An 11,534-nucleotide genomic window follows, 5' to 3' on the forward strand; every position below is an offset into this window, starting at 1 on the left:
AAATTTGTATTTGATGGGTTGGTTTGTTTAGTCATTAGTGTCCGGGCTGAGACACCAACTCATTTTACTTGAAGCCAGTTTCATCACAAGCAACTGCACATTTGAACCCAGGATCTCGGCGATGCCAGCTCGGCCCTCTGATCTCCGTGCCACCCGGCCACCACTGACGAGTCATTTGGAAAGGGCCATACGATTGCACCTCCTCTGTATATACTCTCTGACCACGTCACGTTAGTGTATTCTTCAGTAGTGCTGGTGATTACCACCATGATTACCTTTCTGAATAATCGCACACGCCATGCGGGATCCCACTTGCCTGAAGCACAGAAGGCTGCCAGGGTGGCGCTGTGTGCCTCTGTGCGCACCGTGTGCTCGCTCGTGTGCTCTGTCACGGCCGCAGCTTCAGCCCGGGCTGCATCAACTGCACGAGTCCCAGGATGGAGGACGCGAGGCCGCACAATCCGATGATGCCCTCGTCAACTCGGAAAACGCCCAGCCTATCGAGCGGACTCGGCAGGTCCAGCGCGTTCTTCGCCAGGTCCACCCACAGCTCCGGCCGACGTCTCAACTCTCCCCAGAGGCCAATGCCCTTCCTTGTCATCGTCGTCTTAGTCTGGGGGAGGCCCTCGACGCGTCCCCATACATCGGTCGTTTCTGGCTGCTGGGCGGCAGGTGTCTGCAAGTTTCGACCGGCCGTCTCATCGTTGTTGTCGATGATGACGGTGATGATTTCGTAGAGGTCCCGCAGCAAGCAGGCGATGAGCGAAAGGAGGTAGCAGCGTGCTGCTTGGGCCCCCCAGCGCTGGGAGTCGAGGTGGGGGGCCAGACGCACCTTCCAAGCCCACAGCAGGTTATCGCACACGAAGTACAGAGCCCTGTGGGGGAAACGGGTGGGGTTTACCTGATGCATCAGCAAGCTTGTGTTGATGACGTCCGCGCTTTTTGGCGTGGACGTGATTGTGCAACAATGATTGTGCAATTTCGATTTAAAGCTTTCGTGACTGCAGGGATTCATCTTCTTGGTTCTTTCGGTAAAGTCACGTAGAAGGGAAGTAATAAAATAATAAAAATAAAACATAATAAACAATTCTCACGACGTTTCGGCCACAACGCAAGCAGCCATCCTCAGGCGAAGAATGAAACACCCCAAGCTTGGAGCGTATATTTAAGCTGGGTTAGAGGGGGGGGAGGTGGGAAGAAGAGCGCCTAAACAAAATAATTTGCATATCAAGAGGAATTCAGCATATGGAAAATGCGTAGGAGGTGGGCGGGGGGGGTTCCAAATCAATACTATGCCCGTGCATTATGCAGGATTAGCAGCATCAAAGGGGGGGGGGGAAGGGGGGGAGCATTAACAAAGGAAAGGAATGTTAATAGTATGTAGCTGTAGTTACTAAACAACCACGTAAAAAAACTACAGTATAAACTGCATGACAAACTAAAGTATAAACTACATAGCATCATCAGTAAACTTACTATACTCTACAATAAGCTGAGTTACTAACAGTAAGTAATACATGAAAAATTCTACGTTGTAAAATTTTTTTTATATAATATGCTTCCATCTAAACTTTATTCTCTTACATCAAACGCGTCTATACCGTACTATATACTTCCATAGGCAAAACCAACATTAAATTACATACTGTATTGCTATAAACCACCCTATACCTTATACATTTTTAATATAACACTATGTATTATTCTACCCACCCTAATGTGTATCAAAATGGTTTATTACGTCCTTCCAGTGATTGCTAAGCCAGAATCCATCTTCTCGGTTAAAATTGTCTCTGTGTTTGTAAATGTGGATCGCCTCATGTACGAATCTCTCATGATAGCCAGATGGCTTGCAGAGAACCTCTGTCTTGGAGAAGTCAATGTCATGTGAGCCCACTGAGTTGTAACAGTGATCTGCCACGGCTGAGGTGTTTGTCCTACAGTGTTTCAGGTCAGCTTTATGTTCACGGATGCGGTCCGAGACATGTCGTTTGGTTTCCCCAATGTAACTGCTACCACAGAGGCAACTTAGTTTGTAGACACCAGGGTACTGTATGTCTGGAACCACATCTTTTACAGACGGTACCAGATCACGGATTTTATGTACTGTGTTGAATCGGACCTGGATCTTGTGTTTAATCAGGATTTTGGAGATCTTTTTTGTGACCCCAGCAATGTAGGGTAAGGTGATGGTCTTGAAAGGCTCCTCAACAGGATCCTTCTTGGTGGTTGGAGTGATGGCTTTGCGGATTGTGTAGTCGGAGTAACCATTAGCCTTAAGAGCTTGGCGTACGTGTTTGAGTTCACTGGAAATGTGTTCATGGTCGGAGATGCATTGGGCTCTATGATATAGAGTCTTGATGAGGGAATTCTTCTGGGATGGATGGTGGTGGGAATCCGGTTTTAGATAAGCATCCGTGTGGGTGGCTTTCCTGTAGACAGAGTGGCTCATTGAACCATCAGGTCTCCTTTTGATTAGGACATCCAAAAAGGGTAGCTTGCCATCATTTTCGACTTCCATGGTGAATCTGATGGCTGGGTGTATGGAATTGATATGGTCGAGAAATTGGTCTAGAGCAGGCCGGCCATGTTGTCCGAAATCCTACGGCCTTTCACTGGAAAAACCACCTCTGCAGTACTAAACTCTACTGACCTGGTATCAACAATCAAGGGGATTGCCCTGTCCCCAGACGACCTGCTTGTCAGTTTTGATGTGGTTTCCTTGTTCACCAAGGTGCCTGTGCCTGACACCATCGCAATCATTGAAGACTTGGTTCATCAAGGACTGAATGCTGGGGTACCCCCCCTGGTGAGACACTGCTTAACCAATACATACTTCACCTGGAATGGAACCTTCTACAAGCAAATTGAGGGCACCCCAATGGGCTCCCCCTTATCTCCGGTTGTAGCCAACATCTTCATGGAGAAATTTGAGACGGACGCCATCCAGACTGCCACTCTACGCCCGACCTTATGGAAGAGGTACGTAGACGACACTTTTGTCATCTGGCCACATGGCCGGCCTGCTCTAGACCAATTTCTCGACCATATCAATTCCATACACCCAGCCATCAGATTCACCATGGAAGTCGAAAATGATGGCAAGCTACCCTTTTTGGATGTCCTAATCAAAAGGAGACCTGATGGTTCAATGAGCCACTCTGTCTACAGGAAAGCCACCCACACGGATGCTTATCTAAAACCGGATTCCCACCACCATCCATCCCAGAAGAATTCCCTCATCAAGACTCTATATCATAGAGCCCAATGCATCTCCGACCATGAACACATTTCCAGTGAACTCAAACACGTACGCCAAGCTCTTAAGGCTAATGGTTACTCCGACTACACAATCCGCAAAGCCATCACTCCAACCACCAAGAAGGATCCTGTTGAGGAGCCTTTCAAGACCATCACCTTACCCTACATTGCTGGGGTCACAAAAAAGATCTCCAAAATCCTGATTAAACACAAGATCCAGGTCCGATTCAACACAGTACATAAAATCCGTGATCTGGTACCGTCTGTAAAAGATGTGGTTCCAGACATACAGTACCCTGGTGTCTACAAACTAAGTTGCCTCTGTGGTAGCAGTTACATTGGGGAAACCAAACGACATGTCTCGGACCGCATCCGTGAACATAAAGCTGACCTGAAACACTGTAGGACAAACACCTCAGCCGTGGCAGATCACTGTTACAACTCAGTGGGCTCACATGACATTGACTTCTCCAAGACAGAGGTTCTCTGCAAGCCATCTGGCTATCATGAGAGATTCGTACATGAGGCGATCCACATTTACAAACACAGAGACAATTTTAACCGAGAAGATGGATTCTGGCTTAGCAATCACTGGAAGGACGTAATAAACCATTTTGATACACATTAGGGTGGGTAGAATAATACATAGTGTTATATTAAAAATGTATAAGGTATAGGGTGGTTTATAGCAATACAGTATGTAATTTAATGTTGGTTTTGCCTATGGAAGTATATAGTACGGTATAGACGCGTTTGATGTAAGAGAATAAAGTTTAGATGGAAGCATATTATATAAAAAAATTTTACAACGTAGAATTTTTCATGTATTACTTACTGTTAGTAACTCAGCTTATTGTAGAGTATAGTAAGTTTACTGATGATGCTATGTAGTTTATACTTTAGTTTGTCATGCAGTTTATACTGTAGTTTTTTTTACGTGGTTGTTTAGTAACTACAGCTACATACTATTAACATTCCTTTCCTTTGTTAATGCTCCCCCCCTTCCCCCCCCCCCTTTGATGCTGCTAATCCTGCATAATGCACGGGCATAGTATTGATTTGGAACCCCCCCCGCCCACCTCCTACGCATTTTCCATATGCTGAATTCCTCTTGATATGCAAATTATTTTGTTTAGGCGCTCTTCTTCCCACCTCCCCCCCCTCTAACCCAGCTTAAATATACGCTCCAAGCTTGGGGTGTTTCATTCTTCGCCTGAGGATGGCTGCTTGCGTTGTGGCCGAAACGTCGTGAGAATTGTTTATTATGTTTTATTTTTATTATTTTATTACTTCCCTTCTACGTGACTTTACCGAAAGAACCAAGAAAATGATTGTGCAGTCGCAATGTTGTTGTGGTGGCGATGGCAGCGAGAATGGTGGCGGTGTGGTGTTGATGGTGGTGTGATCTTGGTGATAGTCGTAATGGTGCAGTGATGGTGATATTGGTCAGGGCGGTGCGGTGGTGTGATATAATGATTACTATTGGGCTTTTATGTAAATGTCCACTTGAGTTAATGGATTGTACAGGGGGGAAACACGGCCTTCAACCTCACACTAAACTTTTATTGATGCCGTGGAATATTTCTAAGGAGCAACACTCCCGGCAGCGGACAGGTGAGTTAAAGTCGCATTGCCGAAAAACATCAAATTTCAACCCAGAAAAATTCAGAGAATGTAAAAGTCACTTGGCCAGGGCACTTACAAATTTGCCCCGGACATTTGCACGACCTGTGAACCGTAGCCTCGGTCCGTTCGCTCGGGAGATTATTAAACGACAAACGTTCCAACAGCGCCGAGTTCGCGGAGGCAAAGGTGAGTGCCAACTTGTTCAGCGAAATCTCAGTGACGTTTCTGAAGCGTTTTGCCTGTGAACAACCCTTTAAATATGCGGCCTGGGGTTAACTGGGGTTAGACCCTGGACTCTTTAGGGGGCTCGTTGAAGGACTGTACGTTGCAAGGCCGTAATTATAATTAATATTGGGGGGGGGGGGGACACATCCCCCCCCCCAATATTCAAATATGCTCAAAATGTCCCCCCCAATATATTACTATAAAAAAATAATTGCTATGCTATGTAAATAAACACAACAATTTGCTAAACCTTGGCCACAATATCTGGACTTCATATAAATCAATGCATAGATTTATGTTTATATGATTGTGGTTATGGTTGTACTTTATTAATCCATAATCATCTCTGCCATTACATACAATGAAACAAGAAATGGTAAAAAAGTAATAACAGAGCAATGTAATACTATACACTATTAGACATTATTGTAAAACATAAATAAAAAGTCCATCGCATGTGTTTTGTAAAATAGTTTAGGCAGGAAATGAGTTTTAAAATGTAGATAATTTTTCGGGGTTGGGACCCCCAGACCCCCTGGAAAATTTGGTCCCCCCCAATGTTGACTCCATGGCTACGGCCTTGGAACGTTGCATATATTTGAAAAAGCAAACTGATGTCCCGGCACAATAGTTATCCTCCCCGGCGTGTGTGTCCCCCGGGTGCAGTTGCACCGACTGCGCACTGCTGAGTGATGGCTACTCCACTGGTGGACAGCGACCGCACCTCGTGGCGTGCACGGAGCTTAGACAGAGGCGCAGCACGGGGTTGGAGAGACGGGCCGAGAGGCGCAGGGCGTGCAGGCTGTTCACGCTCCTGCCAAGGCGCAGCACTGACACAGAGACAAAGATCCCCCTTGTTGGGGCAAGTGCTGAGGCGGACACAGGCATATACAGACACGAATACAGCGGTAAACAGATACACGCAACTCCGATTCGCACGGTTGGCTACGTACGGTGCGAAAGAAGTTCAATATACACACATATAGTGGCATATGCAGACACAGAGGCATGCACGCACAAAAAGAGGTAGAGCTAAAAACACAGACACACCAATATCAATACCCATTATTCACAACAAAGTGACGGTGAGGTCACCAGGGCGCCCGTGCCAATTCCAGGTGCACTTTGAGGCCACGTGAAGTGTTGAAGGCTCGCTGGCATGTCCAGGAACAGACACAGGCATATACACATGCGCACACAAATACATCAAGGGAAGCGCGTGTCAGAGAGACACAGAGACACGTACAGACACACCAAGGCACAAAACACTCACAACCACGTGCAGTCAGGATGGCCGAGCGGTCTAAGGCGCTGCGTTCAGGTCGCAGTCTCCCCTGGAGGCGTGGGTTCGAATCCCACTTCTGACATGAGAGTTTTTATTATTATTTGTGAAAACTTTGCACAGTTGCCGTAATCAAGAAGGATCATTTCCCGAAACGTCACCCGTTACGTTTTTATTTCCTTTTTTATAGTGACGGGAGGTTTGAGAAATGTGACGTCACCTCAAAATGCGCAACTTTAAATCAATATAGACAACACGTTCTACTTAATTAAATAGACTTTTTAATAAATGTTTTCTCCTACAACATCAGAGTGCAGCGCCACATTAAATACGCACTACAATGACTATAGTTTAAAACGATTTGAAGCATGTTTTATTTTTGGAGGGGTGGGTGGGGCAGAGCTTTGTGACGTCATATTTGAGGAGGGGGGTTCTGACTTTTTGTGACGCCGTGTGACTAGGGCGGGGGGGGGGGTCAAAAATTGTCAAAAATCGCGTGACGTCATTTATGGACGGCCCCTATGAGCAAAACCAACTAAAGCCTCCAGCAAATCACGTGGCCTCTGCGTGGCCACCCCCCACTCTCAACCCCCCCCCTCCTCCTCGCCCCCCCCCCCTGTGGTGCAGCTCACTTCTGCTCCCTCCGTCTGGAAAGCCCTGTGGAAGCCCCGTTCCAAAAGCAGGGGTAGAAACACATCATCAACTCTAGATTTGATGCTTTCGTGACTGCAAGGATTCATATTCTTAGGTTTTTTCGGTAAAGTCACGTAGGTAAAAAATGAAAATTAATACAAGTAAAATAAAAATATTTTTTTTTAAATCACGACGTTTCGGAGGCAACACAAGCTTCCGTCTTCAGGTGGAACCGTCACAGCACGATAGCTGTATTGAGACAGCTGTATTGATACAGCTATCGTGCTGTGACGGTTCCACCTGAAGACGGAAGCTTGTGATGCCTCCGAAACGTCGTGATTTTTTTTATTTTTATTTTACTTTTTATTAATTTAAATGTTTTACCTACGTGACTTTACCGAAAAAACCTAAGAATATACATCATCAACTCCATCGCTCACTCGCACAAGAACTTCGCTCGCACTCACGCAATCACTCACGCAATCACTCACACTCTGCAGAACACGGGAGGCAGAGAGAGAGAAGGGCTGGGTGCAGTACTTGTGGTAATTTAAAAAAATACAAAAAAATACGTAGAAAACAGAAAAAAGAGAGGGGTAGAGAGAGGGGGGAGAGGGAGGGGAGAGAGAGGGAAGGGGTAAGGAGAACGGAGGGTGAAATCTTTCGTGAAGCGGGGGGGCGGGGTTACATAAAGCAAAGCATTAAAAAAAACTAAATGATGAACGAAGCAAAGTGCCGACTACACCGAGCATCTTCTTGTTTCCTCTACTGCGCCTCCCTGTCGCTCCTGGCCGGTGAAGTGGAGAAACTAAATACGGCATGTGTCAGCGAAGTGGGCGACCTGGGTGTCCGTACCTAACCCCGGGGCGCGAACTCACGTTTGCGGCTCAGCTTCAGGTGGGACACCAGGGCCTTGAGTTTGTCCGACGCCTCGGGCCGGCGCCAAGTGCGCTCGTTCACGTGGCTCGCGAGGGTGCACGCGTACTGCACCGTCCTGCGGGGTTCATCGCATCGGTGAGCGGGCACCTTGGGGGTCGTGGACGGCACAACCCGGGATTCGCGATCCGAAGGACGCGGCTTCCGTTCCACCTCCCTCTGCACGACGTTTAAAAAAAAATCGTAGCACCGTGCGTGTACTGTTAATGTATAATCATGTTGTCATTTATATAGCGTCGTCGGTCGTGCACATTGCATCTCGCAGTCGCGGAGAAACCACGGGCAAGCTGGTGGAATGCAGCCGGGGCGGGAAGTCGGCGCCACCAATAATGTGTCCACAAGCTCTGCGGTCCTCTGTATATTAAGTTGTAATTTATATAGCGTCGTCGGTCGTGCACATTGCACCTTGCAGTCGCGGAGAAACCACGGGCAAGCTGGTGGAAGGCAGCCGGGGCGGGAAGTCGGCGCCACCAATAATGTGTCCACAAGCTCTGCGGTCCTCTGTATATTAAGCTGTTCTCAGCCACTGAATGAGCGATACTCAATATCGAGTATCGTCCAGAAGGGACAGTTGGAGGAGATTAGTCCGCCTTCTCGCGGCGACTCCAGGGTATGGGCACCTCCTAGAACCCCCCACGTGAAGAGAGCTTCTCAACATTCGCGCGGTGGTCCACAAACCCTCGTCGCTGCCTCCACAGTGGTGCATCGCAGGCAAGCAGCCACACGTGCTGAGAGGGAAGCCGCCACAACCACGGGCTAACTGCTGAAATCATCCCGTCTCTGTGTCAATGGGCCCATGGCAGTCGACTCTAAGACACAGACAGAGAACCAAACACACAAAGACAACACACACGCATCGACACGCAAAAACACGGCGCTTGTACCAGGCTAGGTGCACTCTGAGACCACGTGAAGTGTCGAAGTTACTCTGGCAGGAGGTCACAGAACAGACCCAGGTGCCATGGGTTGACTGACTGAGATGACTGGCAGATGCACCAACAGACACCCACATCATGATGTACAGACACACATAAACACATAGACACAAAAAGCCAGGCATAGACAAATCCAGAGCCGGACATACAAAGAAAGGCACCGAGGCACAGACAAACACACTCAGACACACACATTGTTATATACACGACACATATAGAACAAAGACAAAGATCCCCCATATAGCCTGTAACAGACTGTTCGGGCAAGTGCTGTTAGCGAGCACCTATGAATGCCGGCACAGCGCACGAGGGAGTGGGTGGCCAGCACCACGCCCGGCCGCCTTTGATGTTTACACGCACCGCACCAGGTACTCATTTGAGGCTGAGTCGACCTAGGGGAGGCCCAGGACCGGTTCAGATAAATAGTCACCAGTGTTGGGCCGTGAGTGGGAATCGAATTCGGGTCGCCAGGTTCGTAGCGCAGCGCGATAACCACTACGCCACCGCTCCCCAACATATAGACCACACACTCACACACAGGCACGCATGGACACATCCACACATAGACAGACACACATGGACACAGACACACACACATAGACAGACACGCATGGACACAGACACACACACACACACATAAACAGACACATGAACACACCCACAGACACACACACACATAGACAGACACGCATGGACACATCCACAGACACTCACACATAGACACGCATGGACACATCCACAGACACACTCACACATAGACAGACACGCATGGACACATCCACAGATACACACACATAGACAGACACACACAGACACACACATAGACAGATACACACAGACACATACAGACACACACAGACTCACACATAGACACACAGACACACACAGACTCACACATAGACACACACACACATAGACAGACACGCATGGACACACACACACATAGACAGACACGCATGGACACATCCACAGACACACACACATAGACAGACACACAGACTCACACATAGACATACACACACAGACACACAGACACACACAGACTCACACACAGACAGACAGACAGACACACAGACACGATACCTCATCAACTTCTCCCTCGCTTGGCTGTCAGACAGGAACTCTGAGATGGTCTCCATGCTGTCTGTCAGCTCTCCCGTCTGTCCGTCTGCCGACTTTGCGGAGTCAGGCCGCGTTCCCTCGGAGTCCTCGAAGTGTGGACAGACAGGGATGACGGAGCCGCAAGCGACGACGACTTTCGTGCACGCATGTGTCAGAGTGCGTGCGTGTGGGTGTGTGTACTTTGTGTGTGTATGTGTGTGTTGGTGTGTGTGTGTTGGGGTATGTGTGTGTGTGTATGGGTGTGTCTGTGTGTGTGTATGTGTTTTGGTGTGTGTGTGTCTGTGTGTGTGTTAGTGTACGTGTGTGTTAGTGGATGTGTGCGTGTGTTGGTTATATGTGTGTGTACTTTGTGTGTGTTTGTGTGTGTTGGTGTGTGTGTGTATGTTAGGGTATGTGTGTATGTGTGTGTGTCTGTGTGTGTGTCTGTGTGTATGTGTGTGTGTTGGTGTACGTGAGTGTTAGTGTATGTGTGCGTGTGTTGGTGTATGTGTGTGTGTATGTGTGTGTGTCTGTGTGTCTGTATGTGTGTGTCTGTGTGTGTGTTGGTGTATGTGTGTGTTGGTGTATGTGTGTGTGCACTTTGTGTGTGTGTACTGTGTGTATGTGTGTGTATGTGTGTGTCTGTGTGTGTATGTGTGTGTCTGTGTGTGTATGTGTGTGTTTATGTGTGTGTGTGTGTGTCTGTGTGTGTGTCTGTGTGTATGTGTGTCTGTGTGTGTGTATCTTTGTGTACGTGTGTGTCTGTGTGTGTGGGAGCGGTAGTGTAGCAGTTAGCGCACTGCACTACGATAGACGTTTTGATAAATGTTTTCTCCTACAACATCAGAGTGCAGCGCCACATTAAATACGCACTACAATGACAATAGTTTAAAGCGATTTTATTTTTGGAGGGGGGGGGGCAGAGCCTTGTGACGTCATAATTGAGGGGGGGGGTCTGACTTTTTGTGACGCCATGTGACGAAGGGGGGGGGGTCAAAAATCGTCCAAAATCGCGTGACGTAATTTATGGACAGCCCCCTACTCGTTATGTAAGTGTGTACGTGTACTGTGTGTGTGTGAACATGTAGGTGCTCGCTTACAGAACCTGCCCCAACAGTCGGGGGGGGGGGATCTTTGTCTGTGTATGGGTGTGAGTACACGCTCTGACTCTACTCGCCCTGACAACACTTCATATGCATTCACTAGGCAAGTGACACGTGGGGTCCAAATTGGGCAGAGACACGTGGAGTCGCATTGGTTACAGCCCCATTCACCCTCGCCCGCATCTACCCCCCACTCACACCCCCTGCACCAATACAGAATCAGATCACAGTTGATCATTCACGATGTAACACGATTTTTGTTCCTGGGTAGTAAGTACTCTTGAGTTTTTTCGGTAAAGTCACGTATGTAAAAATACAAATAAATAATATAAATAATTATTTGGTTCTTTCGGTTAAGTCACGTCTAAAGATAAAATAATAAATTAAATTAAATAATTATTTACTTAACCGAAAGAACCAAATAATAATTCC

The 11,534-nt window shown here is 47.6% G+C and overlaps 1 protein-coding gene and 1 non-coding gene across 2 annotated transcripts; one reads left to right on the forward strand and one right to left on the reverse strand.

Annotated features, from left to right (window-relative positions):
• Window positions 1-307: 307 nt before the first annotated feature.
• LOC144950804 (peroxisomal membrane protein 11B-like) lies at window positions 308-10,037 on the reverse strand. Its single transcript, XM_078880913.1, has 4 exons — window positions 9,982-10,037; window positions 7,906-8,021; window positions 5,837-5,942; window positions 308-875 (listed from the first exon to the last, which is right to left on the reverse strand). The coding sequence occupies exons 1-4, from the start codon at window positions 10,035-10,037 to the stop codon at window positions 389-391; spliced, it is 765 nt and encodes a 254-aa protein (XP_078737039.1). The 3' UTR covers window positions 308-388.
• Window positions 6,397-6,479, forward strand: TRNAL-CAG (transfer RNA leucine (anticodon CAG)). The gene has a single exon. It is a non-coding gene; the product is annotated as a tRNA-Leu (tRNA).
• Window positions 10,038-11,534: the final 1,497 nt, after the last annotated feature.

The sequence above is a fragment of the Lampetra fluviatilis genome, chromosome 59, assembly GCF_964198595.1.
Source record: "Lampetra fluviatilis chromosome 59, kcLamFluv1.1, whole genome shotgun sequence".
Taxonomy (NCBI): Eukaryota; Metazoa; Chordata; class Hyperoartia; order Petromyzontiformes; family Petromyzontidae; genus Lampetra; species Lampetra fluviatilis.